Source organism: Procambarus clarkii, chromosome 45, assembly GCF_040958095.1.
Source record: "Procambarus clarkii isolate CNS0578487 chromosome 45, FALCON_Pclarkii_2.0, whole genome shotgun sequence".
Lineage (NCBI taxonomy): Eukaryota > Metazoa > Arthropoda > Malacostraca > Decapoda > Cambaridae > Procambarus > Procambarus clarkii.
The window spans coordinates 35,979,980-36,006,731 of record NC_091194.1 but is presented as its reverse complement, the minus strand read 5'-3'; the positions used below and the strand labels follow the sequence as shown (position 1 = coordinate 36,006,731).

At 46.3% G+C, this 26,752-nt stretch overlaps 1 protein-coding gene across 1 annotated transcript; it reads right to left on the bottom strand.

Annotated features, from left to right (window-relative positions):
* Nucleotides 1-12,681: 12,681 nt before the first annotated feature.
* On the bottom strand, nt 12,682-14,578 carry LOC138350340 (uncharacterized). Its single transcript, XM_069300966.1, has 3 exons — nt 14,501-14,578; nt 14,100-14,363; nt 12,682-13,473 (listed from the first exon to the last, which is right to left on the bottom strand). The coding sequence occupies exons 1-3, from the start codon at nt 14,576-14,578 to the stop codon at nt 12,682-12,684; spliced, it is 1,134 nt and encodes a 377-aa protein (XP_069157067.1).
* Between the last annotated feature and the right edge of the window lie 12,174 nt (nt 14,579-26,752).

The window sequence follows — 26,752 nt, the reverse complement described above, 5'->3', positions numbered from 1 at the left end:
CAAAGGAATTCGTTGACTTACTGCGGGGTGCACGGGGAGTATGGAGCACAGGGGTAAGAGCCTCTCTGGATGTGGAGTTGCTGTTTACCAACGTGCCTATGGACGAAACAATCAGGATGATGACGGATGTGGAGTCGCTGTTTACCAACGTGCCTATGGACGAAACAATCAGGATGATGACGGCCATAGAGTATCGTGATTTGGCTTGCACCCTTCTAGACATAACAGAGAGCATACTGAGGAAGTTACTCGTACACTGTACTAAAGAGGCACCCTTCTTGAGGCCGGATAGGCACATGTATAAGCAAGTAGATGGGGTCGCCATGGGTTCTCCACTAGGTGTCCTGTTTGCAAACTTCTACATGGGTACCATAGAGAAAAGGATCGTAGTTGACAAGGACTTGAAACCCGCCATATACTGCAGGTACGTCGATGACATTCTTATGCAGGTACCTGTGAGGGGAAATCTGGCTCTAGTTTAATACTAATTAAATGTATAATTCTATGAATGCAAAATAATAATTATTTCTAAGATAGCTCGAAAGACTAGAATTATATTCTAAATGAGAGAACCAGTGGCTTATGGATCTCTATGATTAAATGCAATAAATTCTATTATTCTATTATGCAATGAACCGTATATTCTATACATACTAGAACCATCTTCTCATTACACATTTTGGGGAGGTCTTCAATGAGTTTAGTCTACGTGATGCATATATAATAATTGTATACATGATAATGATGATAATATGCACACACACAGATTATATTGATTAGTAAATTCTAATGCAAAAATAAACTACTACATGCTAAAGATTAAATATTATGTAATCAATATGCAATATAGTATGTGTTTACTCTCACAGCTGAGAGAGAACTATCTACAATAAGAACTAATTAAATCTCAGCTGTGACAGAGGAACGTAGTTGGAGTCCAATCTCTACAACAGTCTGGAATCAGCTCTGAGATAGTGATCCTGGGAACACGTGAGCATATGAACAGTCACACGCCTCCTCAGTTGTGTTACTCCATGCTGCAATAATTAACTTACATAACTTCCACTCCAGATTAATATTCACACACATAAATGCAATATCTAAATAATTGTTAGGGAGGAAACAGCACTTACATGGGGTTTATATTTTTGCCTGGAGCGTCACGACAGGGCACCTACATGAATATTATCTATTGAGCTCACAATAATAATACAAGAGGGAATAATGCCTGCTGATACTGGTGTCCGTGATACTGAAAGGCTGGGTCCTCAATCTGAAGCCCGATGATGTACGGATGCTTGCATTATTGTCTGATATAGAAGGACAGCTTCGGTATACCTTGCTGCCAGTAGATCTAATATGGCGAGAGTCCTCCTTCCCTCCCGGGGGACGCGTATGCACGATAACTCCCAGTAGGGAGCCCGAGCATAAATGCTTTTCATTAATTAAAGTTAAATAGGGAAGGAAGTGTTTATGACGACTGATGATATTATAATTGAATACATTATGTGGTAATATTTGATTATCGTAGTGCAAGTCAGTTAATGCAGACTGAACAATAAAACGAAAATCTTTGGAGGTGAAAATTATTTTAGATTATGATATTATTTACTACAACATCTATCTAGCTTGGTAAAGGAATTCTAGTAAACTGCTGTAAACTAAATATAGGTAACCTATTACTAAATAATAATCCTTGATAAAGGAAAGTAAATGGTTGGACTTCTGTTAGATCTACAGATATGTGGAAAGACTACGGATTAGTGGTGTTAATTAATTATGACACTTAATACAGGAAATACATCCCATTGTACTAAGGATTAGTAAATGAGTATTAAATGATTGTGAGGCCTAATACAGGAAATACATCCTATTGTATTATGGATGAGAATAATTGTTGGAAATTTCCAACAACCTGATGTGAGACGTCTGCAGCAGCTGAAGCAGACATTCGAGCAAAATTCGGTGTTTAGTTTCACTTACGAGATGGAGAGTGATGGGAAGCTGCCCTTTCTAGATGTAACAGTCACGGAAAAGAATTATGACTTCCACACTGCAGTCTACACTTAGGAAACGAACGTAGGAATGTGCCTTCATGCCAATAGTGACTGCCCAGACAGGTAAAAAGAGGAGTGTTGTCAACGCTTACGTCGACCGGGCTCTCACTCACAGCTCTGATTGGAAGCAGGTCGATGAAAAACTCTATAGGGTAAGGCAGGTCCTAATTCAAAAATGGCATATCTAACGGTTATGTTGAGGACGTCATTAAAAGAAAGGTGAAACGCCATGCAATCTCTGAAGAGTCAACTTACACAACACTTGTACCCCCTATTAGACTATTTTACTGGAACGTCTTTTCGACGGCTCTTAAAACGGAGGAAAATGACCTGAAAGACATTATTAATAGGAACGTTATCGACACAGACAAAAATCACAAGATACAATTGACAATTTACTGCAAAAACAAGAAAACGGCCAACCTACTCATGAAGAACTCTTCAGACACCAAACAGAACGCCTTGAAAGAAACTAACGTCGTCTATACTTTCACATGCCCACTTGGGGACTTAGTTTATAGGCAAGACAACAACATCTCTTTCTAGGCGATTAACAATACACAAACAACAGGGCTCCATTAAGGAGCCTATAATCTCCACACACAACCAGACTATCACAAGAGAAATCTTAGCAAGCAACACAGAAATTATCGATAGATACAGCGACAGCAAGAGACTCGACATCAGCGAGGCCCTACACATGAAAAAGTCAACACCAGCAATTAACAGCCAATTAACAAATAATTACATTCTACCCACTTCAAGACCCCGAACCAACACAGAAACAGGAAAAAAAACAATAATTCGTGTTTTCACTATGAAAAATTATTTTTACCTCATGATCACCCATTGGTTCGTGTTTTATCACCTCACCCAAAAACAAATATAAGCATGAAACAGAGTACATAAAAATTTGTCTTTGAAAATTTAAGAAGTCTCTTACGAAATGCTTCTAGGCGTCACATCATTAATAAAAATTTGAAAATTAACTTTGGAGAGTTAATTTTTCAATTACCTTTGACAGCGAAGAAAAATGCAAGAAATATTCAGAAAATTCTTGTTAGAATCTTTCCCTTTCGGTCATATTGAACAAAATATGTTTACAAGAAAGACTGCTACCAAAATATACTAATATACATATATATATGTATATACATACATATATATATATATATATATATATATATATATATATATATATATATATAACTGAAAACTCACACCCCAGAAGTGACTCGAACCCATACTGCCAGAATCAATGCATCTAATGTACAGGATCGCTTAACCACTCGACCAACACGACCGGAGAAAAGAGGATGGTAGCCGAGGCTAATTCCCATCCCCCCGCCGGCACTCTGTTGGTAATCTTGGGCATGGTAATTTATCAAATCACATCATTCTTTAGGGCACACGTGAGGAACACAAATGCGAACAAGCCTGAACAGTCTCCAGGCATATATGCCACTGAAAACTCACACCACAGAAGTGACTCGAACCCATACTGCCAGAAGCAATGCATCTGATGTACTGGATCCCTTAACCACTCGACAAACATATATGCAACTTGTTGCACATATGCCTGGAGAGCGTTCAGGCTTGTTCGCATATATATATATATATATATATATATATATATATATATATATATATATATATATATATATATATATATATATATGTGTGTGTGTGTATATCACGAAAATAAACACGTGATTAAGAATGTGACAATGTCAGACCACGGAGGAAAAATGAAACAGGAAATTTCCTTAAGTACTTTCGTATATTAAATACATCTCCAGAAGTACTTAAGGAAATTTCCTGTTTCATTTTTCCTCCGTGGTCTGACATTGTCATATATATATATATATATATATATATATATATATATATATATATATATATATATATATATATATATATATATATATATATATATATATATATATATATATATATATATATATATATATATATATATATATATATATATACTGCCAGGAGCACTATGCAACTGGTGTACAGGGAGTCCTTAACCACTCGACCATCAGTGACCGTACAAAAAGAGGTGATAGCCGAGGCTATTTGAACCACCTCCCCGATGGCACTTTGATGGTAATCTTGGGCATGGTTGTTTTATCAAATCACCTCCTTTTTTGATTTGGTTGATTGGTTGATTTGGTTGATTAGGTTGATTTGGTTGATTTGATAAAACAACGTTGGTTGTTTTCCAACGTTGGTTTCCTTCAAGGCGTTCTGCTTTGTGTCTGGAGAGTTTTTCATGAGTAGGTTGGCCGTTTTTTTGGCGATTCCACGACCCAGAGATGGCTTCTTGAACCTTGGTGGAATCAACCTCACTGAGGACCAAGTCACTCTACTAAATCTGGTTATAAACTGTCACGTTATGTACAGACCAAGTGAGATGGCCCGGAAAGTTGGAGATCTTATTGGACTACATATTCGACATCGAGACGCAAAAGAATGTAAGGAGTCAGCAAGCCGTTGAGTCGCTTTGCAAGTCTGTACGTGGGTGTGGGTATCTGGTTAATGATTGGCAAAGTGTGTTTCCAGGCTAGTGGGTATTGACATTTTCATACGCGGCAGTGGCCAAGTGGCTGCGTCCAAATAGCTGTGTCCAAGTGCCTGTGTCCAAGTGGCTGTACCCAAGTGGCTGTGTCCAAGTGGCTGCGTCCAAATAGCTGTGTCGAAGTGCCTGTATCCAAATGGCTGTATCCAAGTGGCTGTGTCCAAGTGCATGTGTCCAAGTGGCTGGATCCAAGTAGGGTTGTCCAAGTGGCTGTATCCAAGTGGCTGTGTTCAAGTGGCTGTGTCCCAGTGACTGTGTGCAAATGACTGTGTCCAAATGGCTGTGTCCAAGTGACTGTGTCCAAGTGTCTGCGTTCATGTGGCTGTGTCCAAGTGGCTGCATCCAAGTGGTTGTGTACACGTGACTGTGTCCAAGTGGCTGCGTCCAAGTGGTTGTGTCCAAGTGGCTGAGTCAAAGTGGCTGTGTCCAAGTACTCACCTAATTGTACACCTAATTGTGCTTGCGGGGGTTGAGCTTTGGCTCTTTGGTCCCGCCTCTCAACTGTCAATCAACTGGTGTACAGATTCCTGAGCCTACTGGACTCTATCATATCTACATTTGAAACTGTGTATGGAGTCAGCCTAGACCACATCACTTCCTACTGCCTTCCATCTATTAACTTCTCTGACACTGAAAAAATTATTTCTTACGTCTCTCTGACTCATCTGGGTACTAAGTTTCCACCTGTGTCCCCTTGTTCGTGCCCCACCCGTGCTGAAGAGTTTGTGTTTGTCCACCCTGTCAATTCCCCTGAGAATTTTGTAGGTGGTTATCATGTCTCCCTTTACTCTTCTGTTTTCCAGGGATGTGAGGTTCAGCTCCTTTAGCCTTTCCTTGTAGCTCATTCCTCTCAGTTCCGGGACGAGCCGGGTGGCATAGCGATGAATCGTCTCTAACTTTGTCTTGTGTTTAACTAGGTATGGACTCCTGGCTGGAGCTGCATACTCTTGGATTGATCTTTCATAGGTGATATACAGGGTCCTGAACGATTCCTTAAACAAGTTTCTATATGTAGTTATTATATTGGCCAGTCTAGCATATGCCGCTGATGATATTCTTTTGATGTGGGCCTCTGGGGACAGGTTCGGTGTGATATCAACCCCCAGATCTTTCTCTCTATTTGACTCCTGCAGGATTTTACCTCCCAGACGATACCTTGTGTTCTGTCTCTTGCTCCCTTCGCTTCCCAGTGTCAAAGTGGCTGTGTTCAAGTAGTTGTGTCCAAGTCGCTTCGTCCAAGTGGCTGTGACCAAGTGGATTTGTCCAAGAGGCTGCGTCCAAGTGGCTGTGTCCAAGTGACTGTGTTCAAGTGGCTGCGTCCATGTGACTGTGTCTAAGTGGCTGTGTCCAAGTGGATGTGTCCAAGAGGCTGCGTCCAAGTGGCTGCGTCCAAGTGAGTGTTTCCAAGTGCCTGTGTCCAAGTAACTATGTCAATGTAGTGGTGTTCACGTGGCTGTGTCCAAGTGGCTTTGTCAAAGTGGTTGTGTCCAAGTGGCTGTGTCCAAGAGACTGAGTCCAAGTGACTGTGTCCAAGTGGCTGTGTCCAATTAGCAATTGTCAAAGTGGTTGTGCCTAAGAGGCTGTGTCAAAGTGGCGGTGTCCAAGAGGTTGTGTCCAAGAGGCTGTGTTCAAGAGGCTGTATCCAAGTGGCTGAGTCCAAGTGGCTGTGACCAAGTGACTGTGTCCAAGTGGTTGTGTCAAAGTGGTTGTGTTCCAGTGGCTGTGGCCAAGTGACGGTGTCAAAGTGACTGTGTCCAAGTGGTTGTGCCCAAGTGGTTGTGTTCCAGTGGCTGTGGCCAAGTGACGGTGTCAAAGTGACTGTGTCCAAGTCTATGTTTCCTAGAGGCTGAGGCCAAGTGACTGTGTCCAAGTGACTGTGTCCAAGTGGTTGTGTCAAAGTGGTTGTGTTCCAGTGGCTGTGGCCAAGTGACGGTGTCGAAGTGACTGTGTCCAAGTGGTTTTGTCCAAGTGCTTGTGTCCTAGTGGCTGTGGCGAAAAGGCTGTGTCTAAGTGACTGTGTCTAAGAGGTTGTGTTCGAGTTGCTGTGGTCAAGTGGTTGTGTCCCAGTGGTTGTGTCCAAGTGCTTGTGTCAATGTGGCTGTAGCCAAGTGGCTGTGTCTATATGACTGTGTCCAAGTGGTTTTGTCGCATTTGCTCTAGCCAAGTGACTGTGTCTATATGACTGTGTTCAAGTGTTTGTCTCCTAGTGGCTGTGGCGAGGTAACTGTGTCTAAGTGACTGTGTCCAAGTGTTTGTGTCTTTGGAACTGTGGCCAAGTGTCTGTGTCCAAGTAGCTGCGTACAAGTGGCTGTGTCCACATGGCTGTGTTTACGTAGCTGTTCCCAAGTGGTTGTGTCCATGTGGCTGTGTCCAAGTGGCTGTGTCCCTGTGGCTGTGTCCAAGTGGTTGTGTCCAAGTGGCTGTTTCCAACTGGTTGTGTCCAAGTGACTGTGTCCAAGTGGCTGTGTCCAAGCAGCTGTGTCCAAGTGGTTGTGTCTAAGTGAATGTGTCAAACTGGTTGTGTCCAAATGCCTGTGTCCAAATGCCTGTGTCCAAATGCCTTGCCTGTGCGACACTTGGACACAGCCAATTGGCTGTATCCAAGTGTCTGTGTTCAAGTGGCTATGTCCAAGTGATTGTGTCCAAGTGTGTGTGTCCAAGTGACTGTGTCCAAGTGGCAGTGTCCATGTGACAGTGTCCAAGTGATTGTGTCCAAGTGGTTGAGTCCTAATGACTGTTTCCAAGTGGTTGTGTCCAAGTGGCTGAGTCCAAGTGGTTGAGTCCTAATGACTGTTTTCAAGTGGCTGTGTCCAAGTGGCTGTGTCAAAGTGGGTGTGTCCAAGTAACTGTGTCCAAGTGTCTGTGTCCAAGTGGCTGTGGCCAAGTGTTTGTGTCTTATTGGCTGTGTCCAAGTGACTGTATCCAAGTGGCTGTGTCCAAGTGTTTATGTCCTTGTTGCTGTGGCCAAGTAGCTGGGTCAAAGTGACTGTGTTCAAGTGTTTGTGTCCTATTGGCTGAGGCCAAGTGACTGTGTCCAAGTGGCAGTGTCCATGTGACAGTGTCCAAGTGACTGTGTCCAAGTGGTTGAGTCCTAATGACTGTTTCCAAGTGGTTGTGTCCAAGTGGCTGAGTCCAAGTGGTTGAGTCCTAATGACTGTTTTCAAGTGGCTGTGTCCAAGTGGCTGTGTCAAAGTGGGTGTGTCCAAGTAACTGTGTCCAAGTGTCTGTGTCCAAGTGGCTGTGGCCAAGTGTTTGTGTCTTATTGGCTGTGCTCAAGTGACTGTGTCCAAGTGGCTGTGTCCAAGTGTTTATGTCCTTGTTGCTGTGGCCAAGTAGCTGGGTCAAAGTGACTGTGATCAAGTGTTTGTGTCCTATTGGCTGAGGCCAAGTGACTGTGTCCAAGTGGCTGTGTCCTAGTGGCTGTGGCCAAGTGTTTGTGTCTTATTGGCTGTGTCCAAGTGACTGTGTCCAAGTGGCTGTGTCCAAGTGTCTGTGTTCAAGTGGCTGTGTCCAAGTAACTGTGTCCAAGTGTTTGTGTCCCAGTGGCTGTGGCGAAGTGGCTCTGTCTAAGTGAATGTGTCCAAGTGTGTGTGTCCAAGTGACTGTGGCCAAGTGACTGTGTCGAAGTGACAACGTCCTAGTGATTGTATCCAAATGTTTGTGTCTAAGTGACTGTGTCTAAGTGTATGTGCCCAAGTGGCTGTGTCCAAGTGTTTGTGTCCTAGTAACTGTGGCCAAGTGGCTGTACCCAATTCACTGTGTTCAAATAGTTGTGTCCACGTTGTTGTGTCAAAGTGGGTGTCTCCAAGTTACTGTGTGCATGTGACTGTGTTCAAGTGGTTGTGTTCTAAGAGGTTGTGTTCGAGTGGCTGTGGTCAAGTGGTTGTGTCCAAGTGGTTGTGTCCAAGTGCCGTTATTCATGTGGCTTTGTCCCATGTGTCTGTGTCCAAGTGTCTGTGTCCAAGCAGCTGCGTCCAAGTGGCTGTGTCCACGTGGCTGCGTCCACGTAGCTGTTCTCAAGTGGTTGTGTCCATGTGGCTGTGTCCAAGTTGCTGTCTCCAAGTGGTTGTGTCCAAGTGGCTGTGTCCATGTGACAGTGTCCAAGTGACTGTGTCCAAGTGGTTGAGTCCTAATGACTGTTTCCAAGTGGTTGTGTCCAAGTGGCTGAGTCCAAGTGGTTGAGTCCTAATGAATGTTTCCAAGTGGTTGTGTCCAAGTGGCTGAGTCCAAGTGGTTGAGTCCTAATGACTGTTTTCAAGTGGTTGTGTCCAAGCGGCTGAGTCCAAGTGGCTGTGTCCAAGTGGCTGTGTCCAAGTGGTTGTGTCCAAGTGGTTGTGTCCAAGTGGTTGTGTCCAAGTGGTTGTGTCCAAGTGATTGTGTTCAAGTGGTTGTGTCCAAGTGACTATGTCGAAGTGACTGTGTCCTAGTGGCTGCGCACAAGTGGCTGTGTCCAATTGGCTGTGTCAAAGTGGCTGAGTCTAAGTAGCTGTGATCAAGTGGCTGTGTCCGAGTGGCTGTGTCCAAATGGTTGTATCTAAGTGACTGTGTCCAATAGGCAGTGTCCAAGTGGCTGTGTCTAAGTGGTTGTTTCCAAATGGCTGCTTCCAAGTTGCTGTGTCCAAGTTAATGTCTCCAAGAAGCTGCGTCCTTGTGGTTGTGTCCACGTGACTGTGTTCAAGTGGGTGCGTCTAAGTGACTTTATTTATATGACTTTGTTCATGTGGCTGTGTCCAAGTGGCTGTGTCCAAGTGGTTTTGACCAAGTGGTTGTGTCCATGTGATTGTGTCCAATTGACTGTGTCCAAGTCTCTGTGTCGATGTGATTGTGTCCAAGTGGCTGTGACCAAGTAACTGTGTCCAAGTACCAGTATCCATGTGGATGTGAACAAGTGGTTCTGTCCAAGTGGCTGTGTCCTTGTGCCAGTGTCCAATTTGCCGCGTCCAAGTTACTGTGTCCAAGTGACTGAGTCCAAGAGGCTGTTCCCAAGTGATTGTGGTCAAGTGGAAGTATCAAAGTTGCTGATTCCAAGTGATTGTGTTCAAGTGGATGCGTCCAAGTGGCTGTGTCCATGTGGCTGGGTCCAAGTTACTGTGTCCAAGCAGCTTTGTCCAAGTGGTTGTGCCCAAATGCCTCATTGTTAGTGGCTGTGTCCAAGTGGCTGTGTTCAAGTTGTTGTGTCCAAGTGGTTGTGCCCAAAAGGCTGTGTTTAAGTGGATATGTCCAAGTGGCTGTGTCCAAGAGGTTGTGCCCAAAAGGCTGTGTCCAAGTGGCTGTGTCAAAGTAGTTTTGTCCAAGTGGTTGTGCCCAAAAAGCTGTGTCCAAAAGGCTGTTTCCAAGTGGATGTGTCCAAGTGGCTGTGCCCAAAAAGCTGTGTCCAAGTGGCTGTGTCCATGTGCCTGTTTATAAGTGGTTGTGTCCAAGTGACTGTGTCCAAGTGGTTGTGTCCAAGTGGTTATGTCCAGGTGCCGTTATTCATGTGGCATTGTCCATGTGGCTGTGTCCAAGTGGCTGTGTCCAAGTGGTTGTGTCCAAGTGACTGTGACTAAGTAACTGTGTCCAAATACCAGAATCCATGTGGATAAGTCCAAGTACTCACCTAATTGTACTCACCTAATTGTGCTTGCGGGGGTTGAGCTTTGGCTCTTTGGTCCCGCCTCTCAACTGTCAATCAACTGGTGTACAGATTCCTGAGCCTACTGGGCTCTATCATATCTACAGTGGTTTTGTCCAAGTGGTTGTGTCCAGGTGGCTGTGTCCAAGTGCCAGTGTCCAATTTGCTGTGCCCTAGTTACTGTGTCCAAGTGGCTGAGTCCATCCAAGTGGATGTGTACAAGTGACTGTGGTCAAATGGTAGTGCCAAAGTTGCTGATTGTAAGTGACTGTGTTCAAGTGGATGCGTCCAAGTGGCTGTCTCCAAGGGACTGTGTTCAAGTGGTTTTGTCCAAGTAGTTTTGTCCAAGTGGCTGTGTCCAAGTGGCTGTGTCCATGTGGCTGGGTCCAAGTGGCTGTGTCCATGTGGCTGGGTCCAAGTGACTGTGTCCAAGTGGCTGTGCCCATGTGGTTGTGTCCAAGTGGTTGTGTCTAAAAGGCTGTGTCCAAGTGGCTGTGTCCAAGTGGTTATATCCAAGAGGTTGTGCCCAAAAGGCTGTGTCCAAGTGGCAGTGTCCAAGTGATTTTGTTCAAGTGATTGTGCCCAAAAAGCTGTGTCCAAAAGGCTGTGTCCAAGTGGCTGTGTCCAAGTGGTCCGTGTTAAATTAGCTGTGTCTAAGTGGTTGTGTCCGAGTAGTTGTTTCCATGAGGCTGTGTCCAAGTGAGTGTGTCCAAGTGGTTTTGTCCAAGTGGTTGTGCTCAAAAGGCTGTGTCCAAGTTGCTGTGTCCAAGCGGTTGTGTCCAAGTGCCTGTTTATAAGTGATTGTGTCAAAGTGACTGTATCCAAGTGGTTGTTTCCAAGTGGTTGTGTCCAAGAGAATGAGTCCAAGTGACAGTGTCCAAGTGATTGTGTCCAAATGACTGTGTCGAAGTGGCTGTGTCCAATTAGCTGTGTCAAAGTGATTGTGCCCAAGAGGCTGTGTTCAAGTGACTGTGTCCAAGTGGTTTTGTCCAAGTGGTTGTGCTCAAAAGGCAGTGTCCAAGTGGCTGTGTCCAAGTGGTTGTGTCAAAGTGACTGAGTCCAAGTAGTTGTGTCCAAGTGGTTGTGATCAAGAGAATAAGTCCAAGTGACAGTGTCCAAGTGACTGTGTCCAAGTGACTGAGTTCATGTGACTGTGTCTTAGTGGCTGTGTCCATGTGGCTGTGTCCATGTGGCTGTGTCAAAGTGGTTGTTTACTAGTATCTGTGTGCAAATGCCTGTGTCGAAGTTACTGTGTCCAATTAGCTGAGTCATAGTAGTTTTGTCCAAGAGTTTGTGTCCTAGTGGCTGTGGCCAAGTGGCTGTGTCCATATGACAGTGTCTAAGTGGTTGTGTCCAAGTGTTTATGTCCTTCTTGCTGTGGCCAAGTAGCTGGGTCAAAGTGACTGTATTCAAGTGTTTGTATCCTAGTGGCTTTGGCCAAGTGACTGTCCAAGTGGCTGTGTCCAAGTGGCTGTGTCCTAGTGGCTGTGGCCAAGTGTTTGTGTCCTAGTGGCTGAGGTCTAGTGACTGTGTCCAAGTGGCTGTGTCCTAGAGGCTGTGGCCAAGTGTTTGTGTCTTATTGGCTGTGTCCAAGTGACTGTGTCCAGGTGACTGTGTCCAAGTAACTGTGTCCAAGTAACTGTGTCCAAGTGTTTGTGTCCTAGTGGTTGTGGCGAAGTGGCTCTGTCTAAGTGACTGTGTCCAAGTGTGTGTGTCCAAGTGACTGTGGCCAAGTGGCTGTGTCGAAGTGACAACGTCCTAGTGATTGTATCCAAATGTTTGTGTTCTAATGACTTTTACGAAGTGGCTGTGTCTAAGTGAGGGTTTCTAAGTGTGTGTGTCCAAGTGACTGTGTCCAAGTGACTGTGCCCAAGTGGCTGTGTCCAAGTGGCTGTGTCCATTTGTTTGTGTCCAAGTGGGTGTGGCCAAGTGTTTGTGTCCTATTGGCTGAGGCCAAGTGACTCTGTCCAAGTGGCTGTGTCCTAGTGGCTGTGGCCAAGTGATTGTGTCCAAGTGACTGTGGCCAAGTAACTGTGACCAAGTGACTTTGTCAAAGAGTTTGTGTCCAAGTGGCTGTGGCCAAGTGGCTGTGTCGAAGTGACAACGTCCTAGTGATTGTATCCAAATGTTTGTGTTCTAGTGATTGTTACGAAGTGGCTGTGTCTAAGTGACGGTGTCTAAGTGTGTGTGTCCAAGTGACTGTGTCCAAGTGACTGTGCCCAAGTGGCTGTGTCCATGTAGTTTTGTCCAAGTGGTTGTGCCCAAAAAGCTGTGTCCAAGTGGCTGTGTCCAATTGCCTGTTTATAAGTGGTTGTGTCCAAGTGACTGTGTCCAAGTTGTTGTGTCCAAGTGGTTGTGTCCAAATGCCGTTATTCATGTGGCTTTGTCCATGTGGCTGAGTCCAAGTGGCTGTGTCCAAGAGGTTGTGCCTAAAAGGCTGTGTCCAAGTGGCTGAGTCCAAGTGGATGTGTCCAAGTGGTTTTGTCCAAGTGGTTGTGCTCAAAAAGCTGTATCCAAGTGGCTGTGTCCAAGTACCTGTTTATTAGTGGTTGTGTCCAAGTGACTGTGTCCAAGTGGTTGTGTCCAAGTGGTTGTGTCCAAGTGCCGTTATTCATGTGGCTTTGTCCATGTGTCTGTGTCCAAGTGGCTGTGTCCAAGTGGTTTTGTCCAAGCGGTTGTGTCCATGTGGTTGTGTCCAAATGATTGTGTCCAAGTCTCTGTGTCTTTGTGGTTGTGTCCAAGTTACTGTGTCCAAGTCTCTGTGTTTTTGTGGCTGTGTCCAAGTACCAGAATCCATATGGATAAGTCCAAGTGGTTTTGTCCAAGTGGTTGTGTCCATGTGGCTGTGTCCAAGTGCCAGTGTCCAAGTTACTGTGTCCAAGTGGCTGAGTCCAAGTGGCAGTGTACAAATGACTGTGGTCAAGTCGTAGTGCCAGAGTTGCTGATTCCAAGTGACTATGTTCAAGTGGATGCGTCCAAGTGGCTGTATCCAAGGGACTGTGTTCAAGTGGTTGTGTCCAAGGGACTGTGTTCAAGTGGCTGTGTCCAAGTGGCTGTGTCCAAGTGGCTGTGTCCAAGTGGCTGTGTCCATGTGGCTGGGTCCAATCGGCTGTGTCCAAGTGGCTGTGTGCATGTGGTTGTGTCCAAATGGTGGTGACTAAAAGGCTGTGTCCAAGTGGCTGTGTCCAAGTGGCTATGTCCAAGAGGTTGTGGCCAAAAAGCTGTGTCCATGTGGCTGTGTTCAAGTGGTTGTGTCAAAGTGCCTGTTTATAAGTGGTTGTTTCCATGTGACTGTGCCCAAGTGGTTGTGTCCAAGTGGTTTTGTCCAAGATACTGAGTCCAAGTGACTGTGTCCAAGTGACTGTGTTCAAGTGACTGTGTCGAAGTGGTTGTGTCCAATTGGCTGTGTCCAAGTGGCTGTGTCTAAGTGACTGTGTGGAAGTGGTTGTATCCAAGTGACTGTGTCGAAGTGGCTGTGTCCAAGTGAATGTGTTCAAGCAGCTGTGTTCAAGTGGCTGTGTCCAAGTGACTGTGTCCAAGTGACTGTGTCTAAGTGACTGTGTCCACGTGACTTTGTCCAAGTGACTGTGTCCACGTGACTGTTCTCAAGTGACTGTGTCCAAGTGACTAATACCAAGTGTCCATTTGGCTGAGTCCAAGCTGTGGTTTCCAAGTGGCTTTGTCCAAATGTCTGTGTCCTATTAGCTGTGTTAAAGTGGTTGGGTCCTAGATGGTGTGTGTCCAAGTGGCTGTGTACAAAGGACTGTGTTCAAGTGGCTATGTCCAAGTGGTTGTGTCTATGAGATTGTGTCCAAGTGGCTGTGTCCAAGTGACTGTGTACAAGTACCTGTATCCATGAGGATGTGTCAAAGAGGTTCTGTCCAAGTGTTTGTGTCCAAGGGTCTGTGTCCAAGTGCCAGTGTCCAATTTGCTGTGTCCAAGTTACTGTGTCCAAGTAGATGTGTCGAAGTGGTTGTGTCCAAGTGACTGTGTCTAAGTGACTGTCCAAGAGGTTGAGTCCAAGTGGCTTTGTCGAAGTGGCTGAGTCCAAGAGACTGTGTCCAAGGGGCTGTGTCCAAGTGGCTGTGTCCAAATGGATGTGTCCAAGTGCCTGTGTCACATTGGTTTTGCCTAAGTGGCTGTGTCTATGTGGCTGGGTCTAAATGACTGTGTCCAAGTGGCTGTGTCAAAGTGGTTGTGTTCAATTGCCTGTTTATAAGTGTGTCCACGTGGTTGTGTCCAACTGACTGTGTCCAAGTGGCTGTGTCCATGTGACTGTATCCATGTGACTGTGACCAAGTCGCTGTGTCCAAGTGGTTGTGTCATAGTGACTGTTTCCAAGTGGTTGTGTTAAAGTGGTTGTGTCCAAGTGGTTGTGTCCAACTGGTGGTGTCCAAGTGATTGTGTTCAAGTGGTTGTGTCCAAGTGACTCTTTCTAAGTGACTGTGTCCAAGTGGCTGTGTCCAACTGGTTGTGTCCAAGTGGCTTTGTCCTTGTGACTGTGTGCAAGTGCCTGTGTCCAAAGTACTGTGTCCATGTGTTTGTGTCCAAGTGGTTGTGTCCAAGTGACTATGTCGAAGTGACTGTGACCAAGTGGCTGTGTTCAAATTGTTGTGTCAAAGTGGTTGTGTCCAAGTGGCTGTGTCGAAGTAGCTGAGTCCAGGTGCCTGTGCCCAAGTGGCAGTGTCCACGTGACTCTATCCAAGAGGCTGTGTCCAAGTGGCTGTGTCCAAGTGATTGCATTCAAGTATTTGTGTCCATGTGGCTGTGTCCAGGTCGCTGTGTCCAAGTGTTGTGTCAAGGTTTTTGTGCGCAAGTGGCTGTGTCCAAGTGACTGTGTCCAAGTGGTTGTGCCCAAGTGCCTGTTTATAAGTGGCTGTGTCCAATTGGCTGTGTCCAAGTGGTTGTGCGCAAGTGGTTGTGCCCAAGTGGCTGTGTCCAAGTGGATGTGTCCAAGTGGTTGTGTCCAAGTGCCTGTTTAAAAGTGGTTGTGTCCAAGTGCCTGTTTATAAGTGGTTGTGTCCAGGTGACTGTGTCCAAGTGGTTGTGTCCAAGTGCTTGTGTCTAAGTGGCTGTGTCCAAATGACTGTGTCCAAGTCTCTGTGTCCATGTGGTTGTGTCCAAGTGGCTGTGTCCAAGTGACTGTGTACAAGTACCTGTATCCATGAGGATGTGTCAAAGAGGTTCTGTACAAGTGTTTGTGTCCAAGGGGCTGTGTCCAAGTGTCAGTGTCCAATTTGCTGTGTCCAAGTTACTGTGTCCAAGTAGCTGTGTCGAAGTGGTTGTGTCCAAGTGACTGTGTCTAAGTGACTGTCCAAGAGGTTGAGTCCAAGTGGCAGTCTCCAAGTAACTCTGTCCAAGTGACAGAGTGTCAAAGATGTGTCAAAGAGGTTCTCTCCATGTGCCTGTGTCCACGTGCCTGTGTCCATGTGCCTGTTTCCAAGTGCCTGCGTCCAAGTGGCTGCACCCAAGTGGATGTGTCCAAGTGATTGTGTCCAAGTAACGTGTCCAAGTAACTGTGTCCAAGTGGCTGTGTCCAAGTGGCTGTGTCCAAATGGCTGTGTCCAAGTACCTGTGTCACATTGGTTTTTCCCAAGTGGCTGTGTGCAAGTGGCTGTGTCCAATTGCCTGTTTATAAGTGACTGTGTCCAAGTGGTTGTGTCCAAGTGGTTGTGCCCAAAAGGCTGTGTCCAAGTGGCTGTGTCCACGTGGGTGTGTCCAAGTGGCTGTGTCCAAGTGGCTGTGTCCAAGTGACTTTGTAAAATTGGCTGAATCCAAGTAGATGTGTCCAAGTGACTGTGTCCAAGTGGTTGTGTCCAACTGGCTGTGTCCAAGTGGCTGTGTCCAAGTGGTGGTGTCCAAGTGATTGTGTTCAAGTGGTTGTGTCCAAGTGACTGTGTCCAAGTGCCTGTGTCCAAGTGCCTGTGTCCAAAGGACTGTGTCCAAGTAGTTGTGTCTAAGTAAATGTGTCCATGTGTTTATGTCCAAGTGGTTGTGTCCAAGTGACTATGTCGAAGTGACTGTGTCCTAGTGGCTGTGTCCAAGTGGCTGCGTCCAAGTGGCTGTGACCAAGTATTCACCTAGTTGTATTCACCTAGTTGTGTTTACGGGGGTTGAGCTTTGCTCTTACGGCCCGCCTCTCAACTGTCAATCAACTGTTTACTAACTACACTAACTACTTTTTTTTCACACCACACACACACACCCCAGGAAGCAGCCCGTGACAGCTGACTAACTCCCAGGTACCTATTTACTGCTAGGTAACAGGGGCATTCAGGGTGAAAGAAACTTTGCCCATTTGTTTCTGCCTCGTGCGGGAATCGAAAGTGACTTTGTCCAATTGGCAGGGTCCAAGTGGCTGTGTCTAAGTGGTTGTGTCCAAATGGTAGCGTCCAAGTTGCTGTATCGAAGTGAATGTCTCCAAGAGGCTGCGTCCACGTGGCTGTGTCCAAGTGACTGTGTTCAAGTGGTTGTGTCCAAGTGGTTGTGTCCAAGTGGCTATGTCCAAGTGGATGAGTCCAAGAGGCTGCGTCCAAGTGGGTGTGTCCAAGTGACTGTGTTCAAGTGGCTGCGTCCAAGAGACTGTGTCCAAGTGGCTGTGTCCAAGTGGATGAGTCCAAGAGGCTCCGTCCAAGTGGGTGTGTCCAAGTGGTTGTGTCCAAGTTGTTGTGTTCAAATGAATGTGTTCAACAGGTTGTGTCCATGTGACCGTGTTCAAGTGGCTCAGTCCAAGTGGTTGTGCCCAAGTGACTGTGATCAAGTGCTTTTGTCCAAGTGGTTGTGTCCAAGTGGCTGTGTCGAAGTGGTTGTGTCCAAGTGACTTTGTCGAAGTGGCTGAGTCCAAGAGGCTGTGCCCAAGTGGCTGTGTCCAAGTGATTGTGTTCAAGTGGTTGTGTCCAAGTGGCTGTGTCAAAGTCGTTGTGTCCAAGTGCCGTGTCCAAGTGACTGTGTCCAATTGGCTGTGTCCAAGTGGCTATGTCCAAATGGCTGTGTCCAAGTGCCTGTGTATAAGTTTTTGTGTGTCGAAGTGGCTGTGTCTATGTGGCTGTGTCCATGTGGTTGTGTCCAAGTGGCTGTGTCCAAGTGGTTGTTTCAGGTGGCTGTGTCCCAATGCCTGTGTCTAAGTGACTGTGTCCAGGTGACTGTGTCGAAGTGACTGTGTCGAAGTGGCAGTGTGCAAGTGACTGTGTCCAAGTGACTGTGTCCAAGTGGCTGTGTCCAAGTTGCAGTGTCCAAGTAGTTATTTCCAAATGGCTGTGTTCAAATGCCTGTCTCCAAGTGGCTGTGACCAAGTGGCTGTGTCCAATTAGCTGTGTCAAACTGTTTGTGCTCAAGGGGCTGTGTCCAAGTTGCTGTGTCCAAGTGGTTGTGTCCAAGTATTTGTGTCCAAGAGGCTGTGTCCAATTAGCTGTGTCCAAGTAGTTGTGTCGAAGTGGTTGCGCCCAAAAGGCTGTGCCCAAGTGTGGCAGCGTCCTATTGTGGCAGTGTTCAAGTTGTTGTTTCCAAGTGGTTGTGCCCTAGTGGCTGTGTCCAAGTGGCTGTGTCCAAGTGACTGTGTCTAAGTGGCATGTCCAAGTAACTGTGTCCAAGTAGCTGTGTCCAAGTGGCTGTGTCGAAATGGCTGTGTCCAAGTGCCTGTGTCAGAGTGGTGTTGCCAAAGTGGCTATGTCAAAGTGGCTGTGTCCGTGTGGCTGGGTCCAATTGACTATGTCCAAGCATCTTTTCCAAGTAGTTGTTTCCAAGTTCCTGTGGACATTAGCTATGTCCAAGTTTACTGTGTCCAAGTGGTTGTGCCCTATTTTTTGTGTACCAGCGGCTGTGGCTATGTGACGGTGGCCGAGTGTTTGTGTACAAGTGCTTGTGTCCTAGTGGCTGTGGCGAAGAGGCTGTGTCTAAGTGACTGTGTCTAAGAGGTTGTGTTCGAGTGGCTGTGGTCAAGTGGTTGTGTCCCAGTGGTTGTGTCCAAGTGCTTGTGTCAATGTGGCTGTAGGCAAGTGGCTGTGTCTATATGACTGTGTCCAAGTGGTTTTGTCGCATTTGCTCTAGCCAAGTGACTGTGTCCAAGTGATTGTGTCCAAGTGGTTGTGTCCAAGAGTTTGTGTCCTAGTAGCTGTGGCCAAGTGGCTTTTTTCCAATGACTGTGTCTAAGTGGTTGTGTCCAAGTGTTTGTGTCCTAGTGGCTGTGGCCAAGTGGTTTTTTTCCAATGAAAAAAACATTTGCTCTAGCCAAGTGACTGTGTCTAAGTGGTTGTGTCCAAGTGTTTGTGTCCTAGTGGCTGTCGCCAAGTGGCTGTGTCAAAGTGACTGTGTTCAAGTGTTTGTGTCCTAGTGCCTATGACCAAGTGACTGTGTCCAAGTGGCTGTGTCCTAGTGTTTGTGGCCAAGTGACTGTGTCCAAGTGGCTGTGTGTAAGTGACTATGTCCAAGTGACTGTGTCGAAGTGTTTGTGTCCTATTTGCTGTGGCCAAGTGACATTGTCCAAATGACTAATTCCAAGTGTTTGTGGCCAAGTGACTGTGGCCAAGTGACTGTGGCCAAGTGGCTGTTTCCAAGTGTTTCTGTCCTAGTGGCTGTGTCAAAGTGATTGTGTCCAAGTGTCTGTGTCCAAGTAGCTGTATCCAAGTGGCTGCGTCCACGTGGCTGTGTCCATGTAGCTGTTCTCAAGTGGTTGTGTCCATGTGGCTGTGTCCAAGTTGCTGTGTCCAAGTGGCTGTGTCCAAGTGGTTGTCTCCAAGTGACTGTGCCCAACTGGTTGTGTCCAAGTGACTGAGTCCAAGTGGCTGTGTCCAAGTGGCTGTGTCCAAGTGGTTGTTTCATGTGGCTGTGTCCAAATGACTGTGTACAAGTGGCTGCGTCCAATTAGCTGTTTCAAAGTTGTTGTGACTAAGAGGTCGTGTTCAAGTGGCTGTGTCCAACTAGTTGTGTTCAAATGCCTGTGTCAAAGGAACTGTGTCCAAGTGGCTGTGTCCAAACAGCTGTGTCCAAGTGGTTGTTTCCAAGTGACTGTGTCCAACTGGTTGTGTCCAAATGCCTGTGTCAAAGTGGCTGTGACCAAGTAGTCTGTGTCAAATTAGCTGTGTCAAAGTGGTTGTGCACAAGGGGCTGTATCCAAGTGTCTGTGTCCATGTGGTTGTGTCCGAGTAGTTGTGTCCAAGAGGCTGTGTCCAAGTGGCTGTCTCCAAGTGACTGAGTCTAAGTGGCGTGTCCAAGTAACTGTGTTCAAGAGGCTGTGTCCAAGTGGCTGTGTCCAAATGGCTGAGTCCAAGTGCCTGTGCCCAAGTGGTTTTGCCAAAGTGGCTATGTCAAAGTGGCTGTGTCCGTGTGGCTGGGTTGAAGTGACTGTGTCCAAGCAGCTGTGTCCAAGTGGTTGTGTCCAAGTTCCTGTTGATAAGTGGTTGTGTCCAAGTGGCTGTGTCCAAGTGGTTGTGTCCAATTGGCTGTGTCCTATTGGCTGTGTCCAAGTGACTGTGTCGAAGTGGTTGTATCCAAGTGGCTGTGTCCAAGTGACTGTGTCCAAGTGACTTTTTCCAAGTGACTGTGTCCACGCGACTGTGTCCAAGTGACTGTGTCCAAGTGGCTGTGTCCGAGTGGTTGTTTCCCAGTGGCTGTGTCCAAGTGGTTGTTTCAGGTGGCTGTGTCAAATGCCTGTGTCCAAATGACTGTGTCCAAGTGGCTGCGTCCAATTAGCTGTTTCAAAGTTGTTGTGACTAAGAGGTCGTGTTCAAGTGGCTGTGTCTAACGGGCTATGTCGAAGAGGCTGTGTCCAAGTGGCTGTCTCCAAGAGGGTGTGGTTAAGTGGTTGTGTCCAAGTGGTTGTGTCCATGTGTTCGTGTCCTTGTGGCTGTGACTAATTGGCTGTGTCCAAGTGACTGTATCCAAGTGTTTGTGCCCAAATTTTTGTGTCCAAGTGACTGTGTAAAAGTGGTTGTGTCCAAGTGCTTGTGTCCTAGTGACTGTGGCGAAGAGGCTGTGTCCAAGTGACTGTCTCCAAGAGATTGTGTCCGAGTGGCTGTGGCCAATTGGCTGTGTCAAAGTGACTGTGTTCAAGTGTTTATGTCCCAGTGGCTGTGGCCAAGTGACTGTGTCCAAGTGTCTGTGTACTAGTGTTTGTAGCAAAGTGACTGTGTCCAAGTGGCTGTGTCCAAGTGACTGTGTACAAGTGACTGTGTCCAAGTGTTTGTCTCTTAGTGGCTATGGCGAAGTAACTGTGTCTAAGTGGCTGTGTCCAAGTGTTTGTGTCTTTGAGACTGTAGCCAAGTGGCTGTATCCAAGTGTTTGTGTCCTAGTGGCTGTGGCCAAGTGGCTGTGTCCAAGTGACTGTGTCCTAGTGGTTGTGTCCAAGTGGTTGTATCCAAGTGGCTGTGTCCATGTGATTGTGTTCAAGTGGTTGTGTTCAAGTGACTGTGTCCAACTGGTTGTGTCCTAGTGGCTGTGGCCAAGTGGCTGTGTCCAAGTAGCTGTGTCCACGTGGCTGTGTCCAAGTAGCTGTTCCCAAGTGGGTGTGTCTATGTGGCTGTGTTCAAGTAACAGTGTCCAAGTGGCTGTGTCCAGGTGCTGTGTCCAAATGGCTGTGTCCAAGTGCCTGTGTCCAAATGGTTGTGCCCAAGTGACTGTGTCCAAGCTGATGATTCTAAGTGGTTGTGTCCAAGTGCCTGTTTATAAGTGGTTGTGTCCAAGTGGTTTTGTCCAAGTGGCTGTGTCCAAGTGACTGTCCAAGTGGCTGTGTCCATGTGGTTGTGTCCAAGTGGCTGTGTCCGAGTGGTTGTGTCCAAGTGGCTGAGTCTAGGTGGCTGTGTCCAAGTACTCACCTAATTGTACACCTAAATGTGCTTGCGGGGTTTGAGCTCTGGCTCTTTGGTCCCGCCTCTCATCTGTCAATCAACTGGTGTACAGATTCCTGAGCCCACTGGGCTCCATCATATCTACATTTGAAACTGTGTATGGAGTCAGCCTCCATCACATCACTTCCTAGTGCATTCCCATTCTTAACTACTCTGACACGGAAAAAAATCCTTCTAACGTCTCTGTGACACATCTAGAAACTAAGTTACTCCTGTGTCCCCTTGTTCGTATCCCACCGGTGCTGAAGAGTTTGTCTTTGTCCACCCTATTAATTTCCTTGAGAATTTTGTAGGTGGTTACCATGTCTCCCTTTACTCTTCTGTTTTCCAGGGATGTGAGGTTCAGCTCCTTTAGCCTTTCCTCGTAGCTCATTCCTCTCAGTTCCGGGACGAGCCGGGTGGCATAGCGATGAATCTTCTCTAACTTTGTCTTGTGTTTAACTAGGTATGGACTCCTGGCTGGAGCTGCATACTCTTGGATTGATCTTTCATAGGTGATATACAGGGTCCTGAACGATTCCTTAAACAAGTTTCTATATGTAGTTATTATATTGGCCAGTCTAGCATATGCCGCTGATGATATTCTTTTGATGTGGGCCTCTGGGGACAGGTTCGGTGTGATATCAACCCCCAGATCTTTCTCTCTATTTGACTCCTGCAGGATTTTACCTCCCAGACGATACCTTGTGTTCAGCCTCATGCTCCCTTCGCCTAATTTTATTACCTTACACATACCTAAGTTGAACTTTAGCAGCCATTTTCTAGACCATTCCTCCAGTTTGTCCAGGTCATCCTGTAATCTCTGTCTATCTTCATCCGTCTTGATTCTTATAATTTTTGCATCATCAACAAACATTGAGAGGAACATGTGTATACCCTCCGGAAAATCGTTTACATATATTAGAAACAGGATGGGTCCAAGTACTGAGCCCTGTGGGACTCCGCTTGTGACATCTCGCCACTCTGATGTCTCCCCCCTCACCGTTACTCGGTGTTTCCTGTTGCTTAAGTACTCCCTTATCCACTGGAGCACCTTCCCTTTTACTCCTGCCTGTTGCTCTAACATTTTTAACAGCCTTTTATGGGGTACTGTATCAAAAGCTTTCTGGCAGTCCAGGAAAATGCAGTCTGCCCACCCATCTCTTTCCTGCCTAATTTTTGTTGCCTGGTCATAGAATTCTATTAAACCTGTGGGGCACGATTTACTATCCCTGAACCCATGTTGGTGGTGCGTTACAAAGTTATTTCCCTCCAGGTGCTCTACGAGACTTTTCCTCGCGATCTTCTCCAGCACCTTGCATGGTATACAAGTTAGGGAAACTGGCCTGTAGTTAAGTGCCTCTTGCCTGTCACCCTTCTTGTACATTGGGACCACGTTAGCTGTCTTCCAACTTTCTGGTAAGTCTCCTGCTTCCAGTGACCTATTATACACCATAGAGAGTGGCACACTTAGTGCTTCTGCACCTCCCTATAGTATCCATGGTGAGATTCTATCAGGCCCAACAGCCTTTGTCACATCCAGCTCCAGCAGACACCTTTTGACCTCATCACTGGTGATGTCAATTCCCTCCAAGGTTGCTTAGTTTGCCTCCTTCTCATTTAATACAAGGGCTTATCCTTTTCCTATTGTGAAGACCTCCTGGAATCTCTTGTTGAGTTCTTCACACACCTCCTTGTCATTCTCTGTGTATCTGTTCTCCCCTTTTCACAGTTTCATCACTTGTTCCTTCACTGCTGTTTTCCTCCTGATGTGGCTGTGGAGCAGCTTTGGTTGGGTCTTGGCTTTACTCGCTATGTCATTTTCAAACTGTCTCTCTGCTTCCCTCCTCACTCTGAGGTACTCATTTCTGGCCCTCTGGTATCTCTCCCTGCTCTCCGGTGTTCTGTTATTTCTGTAGATTCTCCATGTTCTTTTACTCAGTTGCTTCGCTACCTTGCATTCCTGGTTGAACCATTGGTTTTTCTTTGGTTTTTCGTTTTTCTCCTTTTGGGCAGGATTAAACCTGTCTGCAGCTTCCTGGTACTTCTGGGTGACAAAATCCATCATGACCTGCACATTCTTGTCTCTAAGTTTTGTTTCCCATGGTATTCCTCTGAGGAAGTTCCTCATCACGTCATATTTTCCACTCCGGTAATTTAGTCTTTTTCCCTTCAATCCCATCCTTGGATAGGTTATCCCTACCTCCACCAAGTACTCAAAAGTCAGTACACTGTGGTCACTCATTCCTATGGGGGCTTCAACTTTGACTTCCTTTATTTCTGACTCATTCAGTGTGAATATCAAGTTTAGCTGGTTCATCATTGCCTTTTACTCCTGTGGGTTCCTTGACATGCTGGCTCAGAAATTTCCTTGTTGCCACTTCCAAGAGTTTAGCTCTCCACGTATCTGCACCACCATGTGGATCCCCATTTTCCCAGTCTATTTTTCCATGGTTAAGCCCATGGTTAAGAGTCTTGAGCCATTCCTGCAGGCAACTGAAGCTGTTCTCTCTATTATATTAATGGTTGCCATGTTGTTCCTATCAAACACCTATCTAGGTCTTCTGCCATTTAGGGGAGGGTTCTAAATGACTGCCACTATTATTATTATAGTTCCTGTTATGTAATCTCTTAATCCGTCACAGCCCGGAATTTCCATCTCATCAAAACTCCAGTCCTTCCTTATCAGCAGGGTCACTCCTCCACCTCCTCTCCCTTCCCTCTCGTTCCTTACTATATAGTAGTCCTTTGGAAACACAGCATCTGTTATGACTCCTGACAATTTTGTTTCCGTGAGTCCTATTACATCAGGGTTTTCTTCTTGTGCCCTTTCTGCCAGTTAACTTGCTTTTTGCTGGCTTTCTTGCCAGTTCACACTTGTACTCACCTATTTGTACTCACCTATTTGTGCTTGCGGGGGTTGAGCTTTGGCTCTTTGGTCCCGCCTCTCGACTGTCAATCAACTGGCGTACAGAATCCTGAGCCTATTGGGCTCTATCATATCTACATTTAAAACTGTGTATGGAGTCAGCCTCCACCACATCACTGCCTAATGCATTCCATCTGTTAACTACTCTGACACGGAAAAAGTTCCTTCTAACGTCTCTGTGGCTCATCTGGGTACTCAGTTTCCACCTGTGTCCCCTTGTTCGCGTCCCACCAGTGTTGAATAGTTAATCCTTGTTTACCCGGTCGATTCCTATGAGGATTTTGTAGGTTGTGATCATGTCTCCCCATACTCTTCTGTCTTCCAGTGTCGTAAGGTGCATTTCCCGCAGCCTTTCCTCGTAACTCATGCCTCTTAGTTCTGGGACTAGTCTAGTGGCATACCTTTGGACTTTTTCCAGCTTCTTCTTGTGCTTGACAAGGTACGGGCTCCATGCTGGGGCCGCATACTCCAGGATTGGTGTGTGTGTGTGTGTGTGTGTGTGTGTGTGTGTGTGTGTGTGTGTGTGTGTGTGTGTGTGTGTGTGTGTGTGTGTGTGTGTGTGTGTGTGTGTACTCACCTAGTTGTGTTTGCGGGGGTTGAGCTCTGGCTCTTTGGTCCCGCCTCTCAACCGTCAATCAACAGGTGTACAGGTTCCTGAGCCTATTGGGCTCTATCATATCTACACTTGAAACTGTGTATGGAGTCAGCCTCCACCACATCACTTCCTAATGCATTCCATTTGTCAACCACTCTGACACTAAAAAAGTTCTTTCTAATATCTCTGTGGCTCATTTGGGCACTCAGTTTCCACCTGTGTCCCCTAGTGCGTGTGCCCCTTGTGTTAAATAACCTGTCTTTATCTACCCTGTCGATTCCCTTGAGAATCTTGAATGTGGTGATCATGTCCCCCCGAACTCTTCTGTCTACCAACGCAGTGAGGTTTAATTCCCGTAGTCTCTCCTCGTAGCTCATACCTCTCAGCTCGAGTACTAGTCTGGTGGCAAACCTTTGAATCATTTCTAGTTTAGTCTTATGCTTGTCTAGATATGGACTAAATGCTGGAGCCGCATAATCCAGGATTGGTCTGACATATGTGGTATATAATGTTCTTAAAGATTCCTTACAGGTTTCTAAATGCCGTTCTTATGTTAGCCAACCTGGCATATGCCGCTGATGTTATCCTCTTGATATGAGCTTCAGGGGATAGGTGTGGCGTGATATCAACCCACAGGTCTTTCTCTCTCTCTGGCTCTTGAATTATTTCGTCTCCCAAATGATACCTTGTATCTGGCCTCCTGCTTCCTACCCCTATCTTTATTACATTACATTTGCTTGGGTTAAACTCTAACAACCATTTGTTCGACCATTCCTGCAGCTTTTCCAGGTCTTCTTGAAGCCTCAAGCTGTTCTCCTCTGTCTTATTCCTTCTCATAATTTTGGCGTCGTCAGCAAACATTGAGAGGAATGAGTCTATACCCTCCCTCCGGGAGATCATTTACGTATATCAGAAACAGGATAGGTCCAAGTACAGAGCCCTGTGGGACTCCACTGGTGACTTCACGCCAATCTGAGGTCTCACCCATCACTGTAACTCTCTGCTTCTTATTGCTTAGGTACTCCCTTATCCACTGGAGCGCCCTACCAGTTACTCCTACCTGTTTCTCCAGCTTATATGCAGTCCGCCCATCCTTCTCTTTCTTGCTTAATCTTTGTCACTTGATTGTAGAATTCTATTAAGCCTGTTAGGCAAGATTTACCCTCCCTGAACCCATGTTGATGGGTTGTCACGAAGTCTCGACTCTCCAGATGTGTTACATGGTTTTTTCTCACGATCTTCTCCATCACCTTGCATGGTATACAAGTTAAGGACACTGGCCCTGTTGTTTAGTGTCTCTTGTCTGTCGCCCTTTTTGTATATTGGGACTACATTAGCCGTCTTCCATATTTCTGGTAGGTCTCCCGTTTCCAGTGACTTACTATACACTATGGAGAGTGGCAAACAAAGTGCTCCTGCACACTCTTTCAATACCCATGGTGAGATTCCGTCCGACCCAACAGCTTTTCTCACGTCCAGCTCCAATAGGTGCTTCTCTCTGAATACTTGATTGAATCTTAATTTTTTTACCCTACTAACGTAGATTCCTGCTCTGAATACTTAACTAGATCATTTACACAGAGATTACATACACATATGTGTGTGTGTGTGTGTGAGTGTGTGTGTGTGTGTGTGTGTGTGTGTGTGTGTGTGTGTGTGTGTGTGTGTACTCACCTAGTTGTGTTTGCGGGGGTTGAGCTCTGGCTCTTTGGTCCCGCCTCTCAACCGTCAATCAACAGGTGTACAGATTCCTGAGCCTATTGGGCTCTATCATATCTACACTTGAAACTGTGTATGGAGTCAGCCTCCACCACATCACTTCCTAATGCATTCCATTGTCAACCACTCTGACACTAAAAAAGTTCTTTCTAATATCTCTGTGGCTCATTTGGGCACTCAGTTTCCACCTGTGTCCCCTTGTGCGTGTTCCCCTTGTGTTAAATAGACTGTCTTTATCTACCCTATCAATTCCCTTCAGAATCTTGAATGCGGTGATCATGTCCCCCCTAACTCTTCTGTCTTCCAGCGAAGTGAGGTTTAATTCCCGTAGTCTCTCCTCGTAGCTCATACCTCTCAGCTCGGGTACTAGTCTGGTGGCAAACCTTTGAACCTTTTCCAGTTTAGTCTTATCCTTGACTTGATATGGACTCCATGCT